The following is a 23,116-nucleotide window of genomic DNA, read 5'->3' on the forward strand; positions in this document are numbered from 1 at the left end:
ATGTTTTTTAGTGAGTTGTAATAGCTGTCGCATATATATTCTTTATTGAAAGCACATGTCGATGATTACACGCGGCATAGGCTTTTAGAGCACTCCCAATGGAGGTGGCGAATTCTCGGCGATAAATCGCCGATTATCGCCGAATTATCGCCGGCCATTGTGGCGAAGTCGGCGATAATTCGGCGATAATGTTACCGTTGCTTCGCCGAGTGGCGATTTATCGCCGGATTATCGCCGAGCGATCGCCGGCCACTGTGGGCGACGCTCGGCGATAATCGGCGATTTTTAAAATTTTTTTTTTTTTTTTTGGCCGAACGGCTATTTTATCCCACCCCTATAAATATTTCATCCTCTTCCTCCATTCATCACCCACAAACTTCATTCACACAAATTTTCAATCTTTTTTCTCTCCATCTTTATTAAATGAGTTCTGATTCATCGTCTCGTGCTCAGTCCGACGAGGAAATATCACATTCTTCTTCCGAAGAAGAGGTACCTCCCGCTCCCACCGGATGGGATGTAGCGGGTTTCGCCAACAACCCAATCAACAACTATATCTCCCGCTGCATACAAAGCGAGATCGCTCGAATGCAGCAGCCACCCCCCCAACGGCCAATCCGCCGGCGGCGCCGATACATCCCTCGCAACCACACTGGTGCGCACGATCGGCTGTTCGCCGATTATTTCGCGGAGGAACCACGTTATCCGGCAGATGTATTTCGTCGCCGGTTCAGAATGCGCCGCTCCCTCTTCCTGCGCATTGTTAATGCGTTGTCCGCGCGTTACCCCGAGTTCCGGCTCCAGCGAGACGCAGCAGGGAAGCCCGGACTATCGCCCCTACAGAAATGCACTGTTGCCATCCGGCAGTTGGCATATGGAGGGTCCGCCGACATGTTCGATGAGTATCTGCAATGCGGCGAGACGACTGGCAACGAGTGCCTGAAGAATTTCTGTCAGGGCGTGCGAGAGATATTTGGGGAGCACTACCTTCGCTCGCCGGACGCAGCTGACTGCCAGTTCCTACTGGATTGGCACTGGAGGACCCACGGCTTTCCGGGGATGCTCGGCAGCATCGACTGTATGCACTGGCAGTGGAAGAACTGCCCAACCGCGTGGCGAGGCCAGTTTACTACCGGCTACAAAGGTACGCATCCCACCATCATTCTTGAAGCCGTTGCCGACCAACGGCTTTGGATTTGGCATGCTTATTTTGGTATAGCCGGGTCGAACAACGACCTAAATGTTCTCAATTCCTCGCCCCTTTTCAACGAGCGGATCAACGGATTAGGCCCCTCCATCGAATTCACGGCCAATGGCAATGTGCATAACATGGGGTACTACCTGGCTGACGGCATCTATCCGCAATGGCCCGTGTTTCTGAAGACGATCAGATGCCCACTCGGAGATAGAAGAAGGTATTTTGCCCGAGCGCAAGAGTCTGCGCGCAAGGATGTGGAGAGGGCATTTGGGGTGCTCCAATCGCGATTTGCACTGGTAAAGGGTCCGACGCGCTTTTTCTACCAGGGGGATATTGCCGATATCATGTATGCGTGCATCATCATGCATAACATGATCATCGAAGATGAACACGAAGGCGTCCTCGACGTCACCAACGACCCAAGTGTTGCATCATCGAGTCACGGTGTCTCAACCGAGTCCGCCCGCCAGGGTGTACCGCACAACGAACATGAACGGTTCCAGGCGTTCATGGACATACACCAGAAGGAGGCCCATCAAGCACTACAACACGATATCATCGAAGAATTGTGGGCAAATAGAAACCGCGCCCACCGCCCTTGAATTTTTTTTTCTTTGAATTTTTTTTTTGATTTTTTATTTCCATTCGTGTACTTTTTTTTTTTTTAATTTTCTTCGTTGTAATGTGTACCCGTGTTTAATACAACGAACTTTATTACTATTTATTTGATTTATCTTTATAAATTAAATAAGCTAGCTTTATTATATATAAAAATAAAACAATTAAATTAGTGATGATGTAAAAATGAAATGTTGAGTTAGGGAGAAATAAGGGAGAAATAAGGGAGAAACCATTGTAGGGGTTGGCTAAAAACTGGGGATAAAATGTGATGCTGATGTGGCGCTGATGTGGCAGGAGTTAGGGAGAAATAAGGGAGAAATAAGGGAACTCCATTGGGAGTGCTCTTAGTGACAAGTTGCGAATTGGCAAAAGAGCATGAACCCAATTCTTGAAAACCGTGACCGTTAGATTCTAGTGTGTGGGGTATGTCCTAGAAAAATTTAAATTTTAATAGTGTCATATGTAAATTGGAGGTGCTGACAGATTTGTTTATATACGGTTTCGATTAGTACCGTCTGGAAGTGGGAACAACTGGAGTTGGAATCAAAATCAGTTTCAGACTCTTGATTCTGTGCATCTATTTGATTTTACATAATTTCATATTAGTGGTGAAATGTCAGGTCAATTTTGAAATGAAGTAATCCTACATAAACTATGCAATAAAAATGAAGTTGAATTCAATCACAATTAATAGTATAATTAAATTCTCGAACTATCATAAAACTAATAGGTAGTATATTCCAATAATCAACTTTGAGTCAAATATAGATCAACCTTGGGAGGGATAGGAAGGAGGCTGCGGTGCATGGTGACAGTGGGAGAAGGCGGGTGGGAAGAGTGCAACAAAACTTTTGTCGTTTATTTTTATTTAATTTTTGTAATTAATCTTTGGCTCATTTCTGGAAAAATTTGGGATCCACTCTTTCTACAGTCGCAGTAATCACCAACCATAGTGATTCTATTTCTCAAGAATCAATTTAATTTCAATTATGGCTTGTATATGTAATATGTTCCCTCCAATTGATGATTATCCAGTAAAGATGACATGAGGATTTTTGGAGCGTATGAGAGGAAAAGAATGCAGCAAAGAGGATATTTGTAGGCCAAGCAACCAAAATTCAAGGAAAGTATCACCAAAATGTCAAGGAATGACACCTCTTTTCCTATTATTTTATCATCAAATATCATGACATCCCAAAATTTACTACTCCTTTATAAAAAGAAACCAAAAAACAATGGAAAACAGATTCTTTGGAGTATTAGGATGACACTACTACATGCAGTACATAATATCCTACTCATCAATATTTGCCAAAATTTCTTGTTGAAGAAAAACAAACTTATTCTGTGACCAAACGGTGGAATGATTGTAATTTTGATGGTTGTTAAATTTTATGGCGAAAATAAAATATGGAGTGTATGATGAACAACAAATGAGGTAAATAATAGTGAAGCAGGCAAAGAATCTAAACAAGCTCAAATATTTGGCAACCATGTGAAAGTGGATCCGTTTCGTCGTCACAAAACAAAATCATCTGATAATACAACATAAAACCCACCAATTAAATACCCTCATAATTTTTTAATTTCTATTATACGAGTCAAGTTGAGGTGTACAAACTTTACTTTTACTAAATACGGCTTAGGCAAGTCTTGATACTTGATAGTATGAAATACTAGTACAATTCATACTATTTGCTACTCCATTTGTAAACTGAATAATGTACTCCTACTAAATGAGTTCATGTTGAAAATTTATGAGCCTGAATTGGTATAATTTACAAATAGAATTAATTGAATTTACATATTTGGATATAGTCATCTTAAATAGGTAACAAATAAAGCTCGAAATAATGTTATACTTCTTCCATCCATCACACAAAAATAGTGCATATCTTGGTAGTTGGTAGTACTACATAAATTTTTTAAAAAGTCTAGTACCATGTTTTGTGAGTGAAAATAGAATCGTAGTAGTGTACGTAAATATTGGTGAACTATATATGTTTAACTTTGTTATAAATATATGTGACAAAATAAGGTAAAGTGTAAAGAATAAAATGTTAAAAATGAGAGTTAAGAAATACTACCACTATATACGTATTTTTTATTACATCCTCCAATTGTAATCTAGCTTACTACTTAGCTAGCAGATCGAATAAAATTCTTCTGTGACAATAAAGAATGATAATCATATATAGAATTAAGAAAGAGTTAGATAATGGACTTCTATAACAAGAGCACATGCTATAACACATATCAATAAGCCCGACCAATTTAAAACTTACGTATCGATATTTCTAGCGTCTATTAACTGCGGTCTCTGCCAAACTTTCGTTTTCCTTAATTTCTTCCTAGCTACTGCAAGCGTATTTTAAAATGGGTTAATTCCGAAAAATACTTTAATCATAGAATAATTCAAGTCTTTACATAGGTAGGCGATCTATTATAATATTATATTTCACTCAAATTAATCCAAAGTAGCGTGAAAAAATAACCAAAATGATATCGTGTTAATATAAGGTGGTCAAAATGACTGTAAAACAATACTTATTATTTTATCAAAAAATACATAAAAATTAGAAATCACATTATATACAAATAATTCCATCTAGTTAATCTTCAAAACGACATGTTTAATGTGTTAACTTGTTATTCTAATGGAATAATAATTTTTTTCATGTCATATCCACGTCATTTAAAATTATCACTGGACATGTCATATATGATTGGATTTTTCATTTTTCATAATACTTGTACACAAAAAGTACAACACAAAAAGTACAAAACACTAAATTCATGTATTTTTTTCATTCACAACATTCAAAGTTGATGTTAAAGTCCGGCTATTAACCCTTTTTTATTATATTTTTTTTCGTCAAGGGTATGTACTAATAGATTCGGTAACTATTCTTGTATTAATTTGTAGAGACCTCAGATAATGAGATAATTGGTCTAAACATTTAAAATTGATCAGATGAGACAAGGAATTAAGATTACTCCATATTCAAAATCAAAGATCAAACCCTAATCATTTAATTATGGACAAGATCGATTTCATACCACTTGACAATATTCATTAGATTTTTTTTTTCTAAATTACAATTATACTCTCTTCGTTCTCCATTACGTGTCTCAATTTTCATTTTTGTTCCGTCCTTTATTAATTGTCTCATTTTATTTTTATTACTTTTGATAATAAATCCTGTATTTTACTAATTTATTTTTTATATTATTATAGTTATAATATATAAAAATAAAATTCACGTACTATTAACTTTTTCACCCTATTTTTCTACGGGAGAAATATTTTAAAATTTATGCTGGGTTAATAATATTTTTAGGATGGGGTAATTTGAACTGCGATAGTTATTACATTGTCGTGTGGTTGAAATAATTAGGCATAAAAATTAAAAGAGGTTAATTTGTGATTGATTGATGTCAATCATACACATTGGTAACCCAAAAGAAATGATGCAATAAAAGTAAAGTAAAAATTGCAGCCTGACTCGAAAAAGTAAGAAAATAGAGAATCTTTTATCTTTTATTTGAAATTAAAAAAAAGAGGTTTTATTAAGAGACACTCACTCAAAGAGACAAGGTTCAACAGTCAAAATAACGTCACTCTCTCCACCGCCATTGCCACCACCACTAACAATGGAGCTACTAAATCCCCTCCGCCGCTCCTTCTCGCTCCCGATTTTCCTCTTCTCAGGTAAAATTAGCTTCTTCATTTCTCTGAAGCTCACATTATTAAGTAGTATAATTAACACTGCACATACTTATTTATGAAGCGGCATTGCTGTTGAATGCGGCATCTCCGCTGGGAATCAACTACGGCCAGATCGCAAACAACCTCCCCCACCCCGAATCCGTGGTCCCACTCGTCAAATCCATCGGCGCCCGCAGCGTCAAGCTCTACGACGCCGATCCCCGCGTCCTAAAAGCCTTCGCCAACACCGGCGTCGAATTCATCGTCGGCCTCGGCAACGAGTACCTCGCCCGCATGCGCGACCCCAAGCAGGCCCTCGCCTGGGTCAAATCCAACGTCCAGTGCTACCTCCCCGCCACCAAAATCACCTGCATTGCCATCGGCAACGAAGTCCTCACCCTCAACGACTCCGCCCTCTCCTCCAACCTCCTCCCCGCCATGGAGTCCATCCACACCGCCCTCGTCTCGCTAAACCTCGACAAGCAGGTCTCCGTCTCCACCGCGCACAACCTCGCCGTCTTAGACGTCTCCTACCCGCCCTCCGCCGGCGCCTTCCGCCGCGATCTGGCGCCGAAGCTCTCCTGCATCCTCGATTTCCACAGCAAGGTCGGATCTCCCTTCCTCGTCAACGCCTACCCCTTCTTCGCCTACAAATCGAACCCGAAGCAGGTGCCGCTCGACTTCGTGCTGTTCGGGCCGGGCTCGGGGATGGTGGACCAGGGATCGGGCCTCCGCTACGACAACATGTTCCACGCGCAGGTCGACGCGGCCTACGCGGCCATCGAGAAGCTAGGGTATAAGAAGGTGTGCCTCCAGATCTCGGAGACGGGGTGGCCGTCGAAGGGGGACGCCGACGAGGCCGGGGCCACGCCGGATAATGCGCGCAAGTACAACGGGAATTTGCTGAAGCTGGTGGCTGCGAAGAAGGGGACGCCGATGAGGCCGAATGCGGACTTGAATGTGCACGTTTTCGCCTTGTTTAATGAGAATCAGAAGCCCGGCCCGGCCTCCGAGAGGAATTTCGGGCTGTTTAAGCCCGATGGCACGCCGGTTTATAATTTGGGGTTCAATACGACGGGATTGGTGAGTACCAACTCTTCGGTGTCTGATGGCGTCCCGGCGCTGTCAGGGTTCTCGCCGGTGGGCGCCGACAACTCTTCCAACGGCTACTTGGCAATTACTGCCGACGACGCGGTCAGTCTCTCTCTTTCTCTCTCCACTTTTACTGCGATTTAGATTGCTACAGCTGTTGCATTAACTGCTAAGGATAGGAACATTTTGATTATTTGTGGTGATTGTAGATTAAATCTCTAGCTTATTGAAGTAGGAATTAAATGGTGGAGGGAGGTTTTGTAATTCTTGATATGAGAAACCGAATACAACGTTGAACTCAGTTGTGATTGGAGTGAGTTGAATTGAACCAAGCACAGTATATGATTATATCATCGAAACCGAGTTGTATTGCTAGGAGTTTCTTTATTAAGGAAAAAGAAGGGAAGAAGGATCTCATTTGACAGTTGAAGCTTGTTTAGGATCCGAAGAAAGAATTTAGAATGCTATGCATAGTCTATATTCCAGCTATCAAGTCCGGGATATTAGAAATCTGTGTTCGGTTTTTTTGGCTAGTGTGGCAATGAAGAAAACTATTAGCCGGTTGTCGTTCTAGTGCTACTGGATTTACGAGTAAAATCTACTGAAATGATGTAATTTCATTTGAGTTAGGAGATGACTAGAAGGGTATAGAACAGATCACCAAGAAATGCATCTATATATATTTGACTGCTTATTCGAAATCAGACTATTTCATGCCTTATTCTTCTTGGATGTCACAGCCTTATGATTTTTCCTCACACTAAATCCCTCCCACCATGTTGTATTGCTTTTGAAGCTGAATCTTTCTTATTGAGAATATGAATCTTCTCGCGCATAGTATGTGAGAGGGTAGTTTTGTTCCCTTTACCAAAATGCTTTAAAATTAACGTAGGTAAATTTGTATGGAGACATAAAGGTAGATACCAAAAAATACTCACTTTATGGTTAATGTTTAGGCTAACAGATAATGTTTCAGCATTATATTATATGGTCATATGGATATACTCTTATTTGCAAAGTCTCCACATGGTTTACTTTTTACCCAATTGGTATATATATGTGGTTGAAAGTTAAAGTTATAGCGAATTGCAGCTTGGTTCATCGAAATAGGAAAGTAGCATCTAGATGAAGGGATATCCAACATATTGCTTTTACAATGCCATGGCTATTAATAATCATTTATGATAGAAAATCTGAGGATTAGAGTTGCTGTTGATTGCTGATGATGTACTCTGCTTAATCTGCAGGAGAGACTTCCTTTCCAAGGGGCATTATCAATTTTGTGCCTGATGGTTTCAGCCTTAGTATCATTTCATCTCTGATCATAATTCCAAGGGAATCAATCTACAGAGACAACTTGAAACGGAAGAACAGGGAGCTTCGGATTAGGAAAAGGCAGATTCCATTGTCATATTCTTCTTCTCCTTCACTCGAACACAAAAAAGCTTACGTGTAAAGCTTCCTGTTGCAGTGTGGAGTAAGCCCATAAGGGGGGTTGAGGCGACATCCTCATTAGTGATATGAAGAATTTAGGAAGGTCGTCTAAATTTATTTGAGTGATGGGAATGAGAAAGATGCATTGATCCTTTGTTACTTTAGGATAGCATTGAATCTGCTTTTTCCTCTGTATTTTTTTTGTCTAGGGTATGAGCTCTAAAAGCACTAAAGTCTAAAGCACATGTTCAATCATCTTCTTCTTGTTATTACCCTAGATTTAGTTTTATGTTGTGGATCATGGACCCCCACTATTATTTATTTCACCTCTTTAATTATTATTATTATGATTCGTTTTTAATAAATTGGGATCCTATGTTAAATATTATTCGTTCATCCTGAAATTTATACTCCGCTTTCTAATCATCTCATGATGTTGTCTGAAAATTCGGTTAGTGACTTTCTGCATTTCAATTTTATTATTTATTATAAAGATATTGCAAAATGTGAGATTGTTTTGCCCTTGATTTAATTTTGTGGGTTGCAAATAGATCGAAAAACCATAATAGATGAAAAAGCGGTGCAAAAGAAAAAATATGTGGGGAGTCGGTAGTTTGGACTGTAGAACAACCTCGAATCAAATTATTCATGGAAAGAGAGAAAACAGTTCCCTTTGCATTTATTTTATGCTGAATCATCTTTCTGAATGAGGGGAGGATTCATTTAACTGAATATTGAAAGCAAATAAGATTTGTATCATGCAAAATATTGAAAAGTAGAATTGTACATTGGATAAGAATATATGTACATTAATCGGCAACCAATTCTTTATAAAAAGTGAAATGGTATGAAGTTTAAAATTTAAGACGCGGGGCACACTAAGCAAGTACGAGAAATGAGGCCATGCCCGTTTTCTTAAAGGCAAGGACCACCATCGGAGCTCAAACCCCAAAGCCCTATGGAAGTTGGAGCTCGTCCGTCAATATTGGATCAAACAATACATTAGGGGACTGTGGCAAGTACCCTTTTTTGATTCAATACAACCTTGTATGAATATTGATTATTACTAGTATTTGCCGAAGCAGAATTTGAAAAAAAAAAACACAAATTGAAAATACTGAATAGAGTAATTGGGAGGAAAATAAGAAGAAAATTGAAGAATATGAAATATTATGATTTTGAGGTGTAGTACTAGTATGGTAGTTATAGGAGGGGGGATAAGGAAATAAATGAAAAAAAATGTGAAAAAGGTAATATTACCATTTTAAAATGGTACCATAAAAAAAAATTGAATATTTTGATTTTTGAAAAAAAAAATGGCTGAAATTTGGCGCGTGGCCGAGAAACAACTCGCCTGGGGCTCGCTGACCCTTTGCCATCCCATCCCGGCATGACTGGCCCGCTCCTCCCCCTGGGTGATGCTCTAAAGCTGGATACATTAAAGTTGCATTCTCAACTTTTTGTTTTAATTAAATAGTAACTAGAAAACTGCAGCTGGTTCAGAATCACAATGCATGAACAGTTTTTCAGTCGATATACTACTGAGAGTTCCATGTGCACAGCACAAACACAACTAGTAACTTTTCATGAAAGAGAGTAGTAGGAGTATCTAGTAAATTTAACAATTTTCTGACTTTCTCAGATTTGATAGGCGTTTTTTTCAAAAGAATAGAAAGTCATGGAGCACATCTTTTCTAGCACACCAAAAAGCAAGCCAGAACTTAATCACAATTAATTTGGTAAAACTAAAGTAAGTACTAAATCATCACTGCAACCCCAATGCATCCAAGGAATGACTACAGATTAGATCAACTACCTTGCCTCATCCACATCTTGCCTACAAAATTTGAATCCCTTGCAAATAATAGTATCATATGCCTTTCTTGTTTCACGGTCCCCATCTCTTGTGCTTTTCAGCATAACATGTTATGTGGATTGCACAGCTGTTCTATTTTCACACACATTTGCCGTTAGCACGACTAAAAATACCTGTGCCCACTGTCAACTCCAGCGTGGGTTTGCTTTATCAAACAGGTAGCATGATATCCTTCTAGAGCAAAAGAGCATCAGCCACACATCAAGAAGGAGCAAGATGCTCTGATGGCTCATCAGACGTTCCGTTGGAATTATGTTTAACTCGTTCATAGAACAATAAGTAAGCTGCAGATGTCTTGATCTCAGACTCACTTACTGGTGACACATGAGAATCATCAAAATGATACCACTTGTTTTCCCCATCAATTAACTGCAACAAGGTATATTAAATCTGAGTTTAGTAACGAAGTAAGAGGTTCATAATGTGAAGCAAATGCAATCATTGCAATGTTAAAGATAAAGCGAAAACCCAGACAAACAGAACAGTTCCAATTCTTGGATTTCAATGGAAGAACATATGTTATAGTACTAAAACTAGACTGACGAATGATGATTACAATCATGTACATTAGTTGAGCATATTGAATCCAGATTAAGTAGTAACCTTGCAGTAAGCAGAATAATGTCCACCACCAAGGCCACCATAGTGGTTGCTAATAGCATATAGTTTATAGATATGTCTCCCATCGTTACTCTTCACATATTTGCTTAAATCAAGATTGTGGATGGAAAAATCAACAGTCGTGTCAAGTTTGTTTTTCAGCCATTTACTGTACGAGAACCGTTTCAAGTGAATGACAAGTATATCCGGCAACCTCCACAAATCTAATTTTTTGCTAGCTTGTCTATGTTCCTTGCACATTGAGGGCAATACCTACATCCAAGTTTAAGTAGGTAAGAAAAGCCAACAGGCCCAAAAATACAATAAAAAATACAGTGACTTCACATTAATTACATACCACATATCATCAGGACCTAGAGGTTCCTCTTTCAGAAATGCATCTAAGCAAGAAAATAGAGAGACAGCCTCTTGCTTGCTTTTGTTCGCGAAAATTTGAGATTTGTGTAACAATTATCTTCAGTGATGCAAAGCTGAAATGTGAAGTCCTTACTGGGCATTCCCTCTCCCTCTACCTCCCATGTTGATTGAATTTCTGGTCCTAATTGGTCGGTGCATGTGTTACCGGAGAAGGAGCCATTCTCTCTGCTATAGTCCATACTTGTTGAAGTATGAAATTCTTTTCTTCTCAAAGGAGAAAGCATTCTTTCAACTGCAAGATAAATATCAGCTCCGGATTGTGGATCTTCCAAGTCTGTCACTAACGGCGTCAAGAACAGCTTACTGTCACAGAAGAAAATATCCATTAAGAGATAATTGAAGGTGAAACCAACGAATCAAATGTATCAAGTAGCAACCAGATGTAATCACCAAAGGAAAATGTTTGACTGAATAGGGTTTTTAATGGAAAGGATAGAATGCTTTTCACAATGACATTGCAGTTATTCTATTACTTTCTATATTACGACTGAATTTAAAGCTATAACCACCATCATAGTGTTTCCACGTGGCTCTCTTCACCCCAAACAAGTAGGGGTGAGCAAAAAAATCGAAAACCGAATATCCGAACCGAACCAAACCGAAATTTTGAAATTCGGTTCGCTTTTTTCGGTTTTTCGGTTCGGTTCGGTTTTAAAATTGCAAAAATTTCGATTTTTCGATTCGGTTCGGTTCGGTTCGGACGAAAAAAAACCCAAAAAACCGAAAAACCGAATTATATTTAATATAAATATATTTCAATATTATTTATATATAACTCTAACCCTAATAGAATTCTGCCTCTCCGCCCCCTTTCACAACGTCTCCGCCTCCTTTGTCAATCTCTCTGCCTCCGTTCTCAATTCCGTTTTCCACTCTAAATCTGTAACCCTAAAGGCTAAATTTCACTAACTCTAAGCCTCCAACTTGTCTCCTATCTCTGTTCTAGCCCATCGCCTCAAGCCATCCACGCCGTCTCCGCCCTCCAGCAGTGCAGCCGTGCTCCAGCCATCTACACCGCCTTCCGCCGTGCTCCAGCCATTCACGCCGTCTTCAGAAGAAGGTAAAAACTCAGACTTGTCTATTTTCTTCATAGCTCTCAAATTAGTGGTCAAAATTAAAATACCTAAGTTTTTGTGTTTAGGCATTAATGTGTTATTCAGAGGATAAGTATTTGGATCTGTAAACTTTGATATTTAAAGATGATTATTGCAAGTATTGAAGCTGAATTCATATGCTTAAATTAAGTGTTGTGATATTTAAAAATTGGATGCCCCTAATCATCCAGATCTGCTGTCCAAGATTCAAACTTTTTTTTTCTCTAATTTTCGACTGTTCAGTACCATTTCTTATACATTTATATATTCTCTCCTTCATTGTTAATAACTTAATGGGATTATTTTGTATTACAGATTTTACAAAGTTGATTCAAAGCTTATGATAAAAACTATGGCCAAAGCTCATCCGTGGAACAGAGAGGATTGAAGACTTGGGAATGGACTACATTGTTAATTTGTTATAATTTGTTGTATATTGATTAGATATCATGAAACTCTTTATTTTATGTTTCTGCCTAAATATTTATTTTTGTTGGTTGATGGATGTTTATGATTTTTTGTGTTATTTTTCGGTTTTAAAGTTTTAGGCTTTTTTAAATCGTATAAAATTTCGGTTTTTCGGTTTAGTTCGGTTTTTAAAGTTCGGTTTTCGGTTTTTCGGATTTCGGTTTCGGTTCGGTTTTGATTTTAGCCTAAATTCGGTTTTTCAGATTCGGTTCGGTTTGGGCAAAAAACCGAACCGAAACCCGAATGCTCACCCCTACAAACAAGTATAATTACTAAACCACTTTAATAACTAGTTTATCAAAAAAAAGCAAGTAAATTGAATTTAAGATGAATGGTTTTATATACTTATTGTAAGACTAGTCTGCACTAGTATAGCACTGAGTGTTAGTGTAGCACAGAGTAAAAGAGACAGTTCCTCATAAATTTCACCACACAAGCCTGTGAGATGCCAGCATTAAAGGAACTCACTTGTCCTGGTATCGGTGATGTATCTCTAATCTTGTCAAATCAGCATCCCTCTTTGGAAGTCTGTAGGCAACTATGTGCTCATCATCTTTAGTTCCAGCCAATGGTTCTGATGGACTTTCCAAGTATCGATATATCCGATTTTCATAGACCTACAGGACAAAAGTCAAATTCTGCCTTCAAATAAGCTGGTTTGACACGACTATGCAAAAGCCCTAACATGAGAGACGAGAACTGCATATATTATCTACCTCGGCAAGGAGCAAGTATTCATCACTATGTAAGCCGCATGCAACACCTAACGCCTGGATAGGATCTTTGCAGTTTCCTTCCTTCAGAACATTAACAGTGAATGGCATAGGAAGGCTACTACCATCACCATATATCACCGTTACGGTCATAGATCGAGTATCTATTGAAGGAAGAGGCAATGATAGGTACATGAAAGGATCAAATGTTATAGATATCTTGTCACAAACTGGGCAAACCAGCATTGATTTGTATTGTCCCTATCAAATATAAATCATTTGGAAAGTTATACAGAAGAAAATATGTAAAAGAAATGAATTCCAGAAAGTAGGATACACAACTTTAAACATCTATCGAATATCAATACTTGAAATGCATTCGATAATTAAAATATTTCTGGATATTTACATATTGATAACAAATGATGCTTTGGTGATATGGTGGTAGTGACTAGTAAAAGAGCAAATTATTAAAATATGGCTTCAATGAACAAGAAAATATTGTAGTTCACTTAGAATTTCAAAGTATTTCACTTAGTCTTATCAATGATAGTAACATACTGAAAACATAAACCAAAGTTCATATAAATCATCCTTCATGGAACTTCGCATGAATCTGAGCTTAACTTTGATACTACACTATTATTTTCTATATCCTTTCTATGGTTTTCCTCTTTGAGTTTCCTTACAATACCACCATTCAATACCAGCAACACTGATCTAGCAATGACAGTAAATGAATATTTCATGACAAACTTTTTGAACACCCTCCCTCCACATACAAGATAACACAACTGAAAAATGGCATTGTGTAGTTTGTGCTATTCCCCCCGGTATGAATTCGTGGCTCCGCCCCTGGTGCATTTTCAGGTAATTGTTCTCAGAACATGACTATATTCCATACCTATTCAGTGAGGTTCTAAGTCATAAAAAATGTTACAGTATATGGTAAATTCAGCTCTCATAGCTCAAAACTCATCCAGCGAATGAAGAGCAAAATCTCTGGATGTGTCAAACTCATATTGAGTAAAATAGATGAAGACCAAATTATTTACCTGGCAAATATCTACAATTACTGAATCATTCCGGGCCTTGTGATATTTCTAAAACTCATCAGCAACTTCCTCATCTGGCTGACCATCACAATCCTTAGCCTCAATATAAGGTTTCTGCTTAACACGATTTAGGTCTTCATGCAGCCCATCCAGCAAAAAAGCAAGGAGCTCCTAAGGAAAACCATTTCATATCATCTTTCTAGACTGATGTCAACAGAGAATGGAGATTGATTATATCCACATGGTTACTATTCCGTGCCAAAAATCATTGATAAAACCAGACATCACATGAAAAGGGAACATACTCTACAAGTAATATGAGTAGTTTTTAAGACATAAAAGAATGTTAATAATGTCTTCACATACTTTAAGGGACTGTTCTTACCTTAATACTATCAGATTCTAGTACTCCCTCCATCTCCCCGAGTATAGCACATTTTACTTGCACGGGTTTTAAGGGGTTTGTAGATGTCGTATGGCTTGAGTGGATAAAGGGTATTACTAAGGGTGTCACTAAGCAGAAAAGGTGTTATTTTTGGGTAATAAGAGGTGTTTAAAATGTTGAAATATAAAGTAGAGTGTGACGCCATGTTCTAAAATAGAAAGTGCTATCACATATAGTAACTGTACAATACTATTTGTGGGGACAGAGGGAGTATTAGATAACAGATTGATGAATGTTCCTGACAAACTAACACAACATAATTTTGTACAAATATGTCTTATGATATTTAACTATTAAAAAAAAAGAGACAAAACAATACACAACTGCGGGTGCCATAATCTTAATATCAAATTTAGATGAAAACTGACCTGTGAATCATGCTGATTATAACCACTGAACTGGGGAGCAAAACGGCCAAGTTTCCCCTTAAATACACGAGGTGCAACTGGAGTTCGACCAGAAGACCAGAGTTTCCTCAACAATTCACCAAATGCAAGTGCGAGCTCTCCCTGAACGATTAAAATTGTCAGAACACTTGCTGAACAAAATAAAGTATAGAAATCTTACTCAGATGAAAGGAACAGAACAATTACACGCATTCCCAAAGGATTTTGTTTGTTGATCTCACTGCTGTAATCTTGAAAGAAGTAATCGACAAGATATGGTGTATGAACCAAACACTGAAGCGCACTATTCATAAAGCAAGTGTTGCCCAAATTTTGCAATCCTGCTAGACCTCTATCTCCTCCAGCTTCAGGCTTTAAACCATCATGTCCATCCTCCATATCCCCATATGTTGAAGTAGTTTGCTCATGTGTGTAGGAGTTATAACTAGTTGAATGCCCATTAGACATAGATGGCCCACCAGCAATGGAAGAAGTTGATCCTGTAGATTCTACTGGAACCATTGCTAAGCTTTTCCCAGTTGAGTCCCTGGTAAAACCATCAACTGGTACCTTGAGAAGAATCTGTAGGAAGAGATAGAGGGCCTTCAGAAACTAGAAACCTCACAATCATGTTATCAATGCAATAGGCATAAGAGAATAGTAATTGCTACAGAGGAATCTAGTCAAGCAGCAATGGCAATGCTTAGTAGTTATCAGCACTCGATAATTCAAATTTTCACCCCAAGGAGCAGAATTAATAACCAGATCTCCAAATATATAAAAGCATCATGAGCTTACTTCTTGATCCATCATTACATTAGATTCCTCCAGAGTTTGGCTACAAGAAACTAATATAGTTCCCTTCTTCTTGTTGAAGTAGTCCCAGATGCAAATCTGTATAAATTTTAAAAAGAGAACAAATCATGATATCACCAACCATATATCCACACATAATGAAACACTTGATAATAGTATAAACTAACCTTTTCTGGATCCAAACCTTTGAGTTGACAGACTTTTTCATAAAAGCTACGTAGAGAAGCCTGAATATAGAATCAACTAGTAAGAATCAGAATATCCCTAATATAATAGAACCTTCAAGATATCAGCTTCAAATTCAATACTAAAAGATTCCTATATGGGTGTATCTATATTACGCATGGTATCCAAGATCAAGAACCACCTAGTTTTGACTAAATGACAATTGCAACATAATTTTAAATTAAATTATTGAACACAAAGTAGACAAGGTTTTGAAGGACTGCGATATTCTTATGCTGAGGATATCTCAGCGGTTAGATGTAATGGTGTCAAAAGAAAGTACTATGACTTCAGAGACTACAATACAATTAAAGTATCTGCATGAATACAAAATAATATATACCTTTTTACTTAACCGTATAACTGCCTCACTCTGGTCTCTAGAGTCGATTAACCTGAGGTGTACAGGGAAGACCTCTACACTGAATTGCTTATGTTGTCCCCAATAGAGATCATCTTTCGCTTCAATACTGGCCCTCCTTTATACCTGGGGAGGGAAACATTAGAGCTTCAGCAAAAAAAAATTGTAGAAGGTAAGAAGTTCTAGGCAACCCAGTGATGGAAATTGAGGAAGAGAGTTTCCGTTCAAAGCATCATCATGAGGAACATATTTATAAATTCTAGCTGAACAGCACACAGTTGCCTGCCAAATGCTTGTTTGAATTCTTTTTCCTCAGAGTCGAGGAAAAAAAATAAATATGCTAGACATTAAAGGAAATTGCTTCAACCATTTAAAGTTATTCTCAGTGTTATTATTGGTTCAGACGAAATATGGTATCTCAAGAAAGAGGGCAGTAAGTAGAAGTACCATTTCAGAAGCCTCTCCCAAACTTCTTCCAGAACTAATTCATAATCACGCCCTTCTTGCAGAGTTCTATGAAGTTGCAGGTCTTCATCTTAATCTTTTACTTCATTTATAACAAGATCGGTGTTATCAATTGGTCCGGGCCTATGTTTTGTACTTGATGATGCCACAGATGATGGCCCAACAGAACTGCTATCAAATGGATAATCATCCTCTATTTTCCCGATGTACCTTTGCCATGCCAGAAACCACCTGCTCAAGAAAGTAATTGTACGAACCTTGCAACACTACTTAAAACAAAAAGGGCTCTTCTACTGGAGAGTTGACAAGTTATGCTATAGTTTATGTCTGAAAACCAGAGCTATATGCTTTTTTATGGAAAATCAGATGTCAAAGTCCCATTTCTATCTATATTCCATAAACGGTTCGATAAAGTCACTGCCTAACAGTATAAGAAAGTGAAATAGTACTATGTTTTTGATGTCCACAAAATGCCAGACAATGACTTTCGCACAAGACATAAAGAAATGTACAGATGTTGGAATTCAATTAGCCGAGACGAATGATTAGTAAAATCATGGTTACATGGCTTCAAAGCTAAAGCATATCAGCGGAACTATATTATTGGAATACAAAAAGTCCACCTAACTACAGAAGGTTAAAGTGATCGATTATCCTTCACCTAAACAAAGGAATATTAATCATTCTAGATCAGATTATTACTCAATCAAACGAGCAGAAGCGATCTGAACAACCAATCACCTGCTGGATACGACGTAATACGAATTTCCCTCTCGCAAATTAGCCTCAGCTTTGTCGGTCCATTCCTCAATGATCCTCCTCTCTTCCTCCGGCGTGCATGGCATTTCCATTGATCCATTCTCCATCGGCGAATCATGAACGCAAGAATCCGGAATCATCATGAAGCGTCGTGCAATTGAACTCTGGAGAGTAAAGGAGAAGAAGTAGATAGATTCAACAACTACATCCACACAGAAACATAAACCTTGAAATTTAAAAAAAAAAGAGAATGAATCTAAGAGCATTGAAGTCACCGCAGATCAGTCAATGTGATGGATTAAACAACGAAACGAGAAATAGTTATATATTCTTGGGCGAGTGTAGAAAAAGAAATGGGGAAGCCAACCCTAGAGGTTTATACATTGAATTTGATGGAAAGAAGAAATCGTAGGAGAAAATCTAGAGAAAGAATTTAAGAGAGTGGGGAAGAGGCATCCAACCAGTTTTCAACCATTTTCCGTTTATTGCAGTTGGGTCTCTTTTGTACGGTTCAACCCACCAACTTCTCATACAAATTCTAATTCGTTCTTTAATTTGTTTGTCACCACTCTAAAATCTAAATTAGATTAATTTGGTTTAATCCTACCTAAATTACGTATCCGTTTAAGATTTAAGTATTCACTATAAATATAGTCCGACCTAAATATTACAATTAATGTGACATCACTAACACTTATTCCGGTGGAGAATATTATTTTGTTTTATATTTCTAACAAAATAGAGTATTGAAAAAAAGAATATATTGATTGCGTGAGTAGGATCATTTCGAATAAAAAATGGTGTTTGGAATCTATCTATAGGACAATGAAAAAGGTTAGATGATCACGTTATGTTTTTCACTATGTACTTTATTTTATGAGGAAATTATAGTCGATTATTCCCTCATTATAATCTGAAATCGTGCGTACATAGTATTAACTATTAGGGCGTGTTCACCCTGTGTGGTCACCCTAAAAACTCTGAGAATTGAATTCTTTCAAGAAATGTATAATTCTTGGCCACTTTATTCAATTAACATGTTTTGAACATAAATATGAGCTAAATAGTAGTCCTAATTTCTAACTTTGACCATATCAAAAAAGTTGAATGACAAAATTAACACCAATTCTATGTAAGTGAGAAGATGATGAGGGTGGAAAACAAGGGCAAATGAGGAAAATCAACACCAATTCTTAGTGGACAATGCAAAAATAAATCTCAGCAACTTTTATACTTCCAAGATTTGAATTTTTGTCCAATTCGCATGAAGAGTGCAGGCCGACCATTTTTAGCTTAGACTTCAAAAATTAAAAAGTAGAAGGTGAACACCTAGGTTTCTCATAAATGGACCAAGAATTGGCCAAACCTTATTGGGTGAACATGCCCCTTAGGATAGGTTGAAAAACAAAAATTTAGGACTCGTTTAATAAAAAAAGATGGGATATGAGAACATATGTAAAATAAGATAAGAGATACGGGCTTCATGTCAAGATATGCAATGATTTGATTTTTTTTCATTGTTGTTTGATAGAACAGAAATTATCTAAATTTGTATAGTATATTAAATAATATGGCTTAACTTGACAAATTGGTGGGTTACATAAACATGGTTAAAGTTATAATTTTAGTAAGATTAGAGAGGGCCCTTGTCTTATATTGGGCTTTAAGTTAAGCTTAACTATGATATATTGATATCAAATAATTAGAAATATCCATATAATTCTCTATCTTGATATTATTAACTTATCAAACACGCCTGTACTTTGCCGATTTTGACACAAAGGACAACTACTATACTAATACTGTAGTAATTACTGGAGTACTAATAAATTTCTAAGCAAATATACGAAGTAAATTGAGCGAAAAAGATGTGCCTCTCTTTCGTATCTCTAATATTTTAATTAAATAGTGTGCGTGTGCTACGCTAGAGAAATCGATTGTTTGATAAACTCAATAATAAATAAATTAAACTGAATGTTGATAAAGGTGCCCAGACCAAGACATGCTTACCATAGTAAACCAAGTGTAGTGTTCCATTTATACAAATCTAATATTAGGTTCATGGTGACATGGATCATAATTCACTAAAGAAATCAACAATTCAGAAGACCCGTATATCAAATTTATATTGCATAAAGTTAAAAGTTAAACACTTTGAACTTAAGCAGAACAAGATATTCTACATACAAGAATCTAATTACAGCCTATCCTAGGAGTTAAACCTAAACTTTATAATCAAATATGTACGATATTGTTACACCTTACACAATCAGACAAGTCTCCTTGTTTCTGAATCACTGAGTTACTGCAACATACGGCACAAAAAGCATCACCAACGATTTCTTATTTTCTTTGACGTGATAGTTGCACTTGATGATAGGTAAATTTGCAGTAGCCTAAGCCGTGTAGAGCAGCTCAGTAAGCACAACCATAAGGAAGAGTGTCAATTATGCTGAAGTCTTACCGGGCCTCATCTGAACTAGCTGATACCTCACCGCCAACTCCAGATGTCCCACCACCCTATTTCTTCTTCACTGGAAATACTATCTTCACTAGAATAACAAATTGATTCACTTTCGTCATCAGTCATCACTAACAGAGCCAGCTCTTCACAATACGTCTTCCCTGTAAAGCAAGTCGTCTACGTTTTCTTGCTTTCCGCTTTCCTTGATAGAATTCAAAACTCTTACTCCCACCATCCTTTGAATCTTTTACTCTCCGATCTTCATTATCCTCCGATTCAATGCTCAGGGAATTTACGAATACAATATTGGATTGACTTGATCTTAATTTTGAGTCTTTTGACTAATCAAATGAAAATAAATTGAGTTATTAATATTATAATTATAATATCATAATATCATTAGTTAATGTTAATATGTTAAAATGACATATTTTTATATTTTTTTGTGGACGTTTAGTAACATCCAAAATTATTGCCTAAAGATAAATTATTTGGTTTCACTATTAATATTGCATTGTACATATATGAATACACACAGGCACACTCTTGCTGATAGTAAAACTGAAAAGGTCGAGCAGTCACGATCGGTGAGACAGGGGTAGCTTCAGCAACCTCCATCCAGTTCCTTTGCAAACTTTCAAAATCCTTTATTTATTCAATAAAACCCGAATAGTTTCTTCCAAACTGTATATGCATTCGTAGTCACGGCAGCGGTTGATAAGGAGTAGCAATAACACAAAGTTTATCTTTCCTGCAAGTTGTAATGCCGAAGTGTTCGGTCATGTTTAAAGCTTGGGCATCGACACCACGAGGGAGTTTCCAGTTGAAGTCGTGAAGTAGTTGAGCTAAGGGGAGAGCCACACTTGCTGAACCAAACGCTATTCCAGGGCACACTCTTTTCCCGCTCCCAAAGGGCATGTAGCGATTATCGTTACCGACAAAGTCCAGGGTGGGCTGATTCAGAAACCTTTCGGGCTTGAAGCTTTCTGGATCAGTCCAATACTTAGGATCCCTTTGGATAGCCCACGCGTTCACCAGTACCTTCACTTTGGCAGGGATAGTGTACCCGTTGATTTGGCAGGATTCCCTCGACAATCTAGGGATGATTGAACCCTGAGGATGCAGCCTGTGACTTTCCATGATCACTAGTTTTAGGTACTTCATTTTTTGAATATCTTCTTCCTCGATGCTTGTGTGGCTTCTTCCTCTCATCACTTTTCGTATTTCGTCTTGCACCTTGTCCATGGCTTGCGGATTCCTCATTAGCTCTGTCATGACCCAATCTAGAGATGACGACGATGTTTCAGTTCCACCAGTAAACATATCCTGTATTAGTGACCAAACCATATTAGAAGAAAGATATCGACGAAGAGGGAGAGAGAGTAAAAGCGTGTAAACATTACAAGTATAACAGCTTTGATGTTGTCGTAGCCGAAGGGAAAATCCATGTCTCCGCTTTCTTTCACCCTCAGCAGGACATCAACCAGATCTTCATTACCAAACTCTCCATTACCTCCCCCGTTGGCCTCATGCTCGTGGATGATTTCATCGAAAATGACATCCATCTTACGCCGCATCACCATCAACCTCTTCTTCGTGCTCCAACTCACAGCATTAGCTATCACAGAAGACGGGAAGATATCCGCAAGCAGAAAACCCGTCCCCATCTCCAGAGCAATGCTAACTAGCCTCATCAATGCTTCTTTATCCCTCAACACCTTCCCAAACGCAGCTCTGCAGATGATGGAGCTCAGCGCCACGAACACCATGTCTGTTAGATTCACCGGCTCTTCACCAGAGAGGCGGAGCGACTCCACAAGTCGACATACCTCGTCCCTCCTGATGAATCCGAAGGAACGCACGTTTTTGGCGCTGAGGAGTTCGAGGATGCATATTTTGCGCATCTCTCTCCAGTAGTGACCGTAGGGGCTAAATGTGATGTCCACGTAGTTGTACCAAAATATATTCAGGGCTACGCTCTCCGGCCTGTCTGCGTAAACAGGATCCTTGTCTTTGAGCATTTCTTTTGCGATTTCAGGCGAGGAGACGACGATGGTGTCGACTTGGCCAAGCTTCAGATGCATTATCGGGCCGTACTGCTGAGCTAGATCACGGAAGCTACGGAAAGGGGGATTGGAAATAAGGTGCAAATGTCCGATTATTGGGAGTTTTTTAGGCCCTGGAGGAAAATTAGCACTGGATTTGTTCTTCCATTTCTTAATCAATAAGATTATTAAAAGAGGAAAAATCACAGCCAAAGTCCATGGAAGAAGATCGGACTCCATATCAGGGTGGAAAACAGATTGTGTATTAAACAAGGAAAGGTTTTTGGTTACTTATGCCAACATCCTACAGCTATAAATGGTTCCAAATTTTCTTTTGTGCGCCACCCTACTTTCTAAATTTAATTACTATGTAATTACTTGTCTTAGCTGCTACTGATAGTTTTCCATAACCCCATTAATTTCTATCTTTATTTATGTGATAACAAATGCAGCCACATTCACTGTTTTCTGTACTCTAGCTAGTATTTTGATATTTTCCCTTAATGAGGTTGGTGAAATTTTGAGGTTCAGACACATGCACGTTTAGTTCATTGCAGTATAAATTATCCTTTACATAATACTCCTTACTCCCTCCGTCCCTGAAAGTTTGTCCCATTTTTCTATTTCCGTCATTCCCACAAAATTTGTCCCATTTCACTTTTTACTATTTTTGTTGGTGGACCTCATATTCCACTAACTCATTCCTACTCACATTTTATTATAAAACTAGTAATAATATATAAAAGTTGGACTCACATTCCATTAACTTTTTCAACTCACTTTTCATTACATTTCTTAAAACTCGTGTCGGGTTAAAGTGGGACAATATTTGGGGGACGGGGGGAGTATTAT

General features: G+C 38.0%; 2 protein-coding genes and 1 pseudogene across 3 annotated transcripts; 1 reads left to right on the forward strand and 2 right to left on the reverse strand.

Moving 5' to 3' along the window:
* Positions 1-5,396: 5,396 nt before the first annotated feature.
* On the forward strand, positions 5,397-8,398 carry LOC125214005 (glucan endo-1,3-beta-glucosidase 11-like). The gene is made up of 3 exons (XM_048114839.2): positions 5,397-5,531; positions 5,611-6,722; positions 7,868-8,398. Exons 1-3 carry the CDS (start codon positions 5,474-5,476, stop codon positions 7,940-7,942), a joined length of 1,245 nt encoding a protein of 414 aa, XP_047970796.1. The 5' UTR covers positions 5,397-5,473; the 3' UTR covers positions 7,943-8,398.
* Positions 8,399-8,884: 486 nt separating this feature from the next.
* LOC125216242 (ubiquitin carboxyl-terminal hydrolase 10-like) lies at positions 8,885-17,898 on the reverse strand (annotated as a pseudogene). The gene is made up of 13 exons (XR_016136726.1): positions 17,738-17,898; positions 16,979-17,227; positions 16,514-16,657; positions 16,113-16,172; positions 15,928-16,023; positions 15,337-15,711; positions 15,112-15,252; positions 14,299-14,469; positions 13,247-13,504; positions 12,999-13,147; positions 10,889-11,271; positions 10,534-10,803; positions 8,885-10,299 (listed from the first exon to the last, which is right to left on the reverse strand). The product of XR_016136726.1 is annotated as a ubiquitin carboxyl-terminal hydrolase 10-like (transcript).
* A 2,798-nt stretch (positions 17,899-20,696) lies between these two features.
* Positions 20,697-22,557, reverse strand: LOC125215950 (premnaspirodiene oxygenase-like). Its single transcript, XM_048117538.2, has 2 exons — positions 21,623-22,557; positions 20,697-21,545 (listed from the first exon to the last, which is right to left on the reverse strand). Exons 1-2 carry the CDS (start codon positions 22,502-22,504, stop codon positions 20,922-20,924), a joined length of 1,506 nt encoding a protein of 501 aa, XP_047973495.2. The 5' UTR covers positions 22,505-22,557; the 3' UTR covers positions 20,697-20,921.
* Between the last annotated feature and the right edge of the window lie 559 nt (positions 22,558-23,116).

Source organism: Salvia hispanica, chromosome 3, assembly GCF_029641045.1.
Source record: "Salvia hispanica isolate PSC_SH4W2 chromosome 3, Shi_PSC_v1, whole genome shotgun sequence".
NCBI classification, from domain to species: domain Eukaryota; kingdom Viridiplantae; phylum Streptophyta; class Magnoliopsida; order Lamiales; family Lamiaceae; genus Salvia; species Salvia hispanica.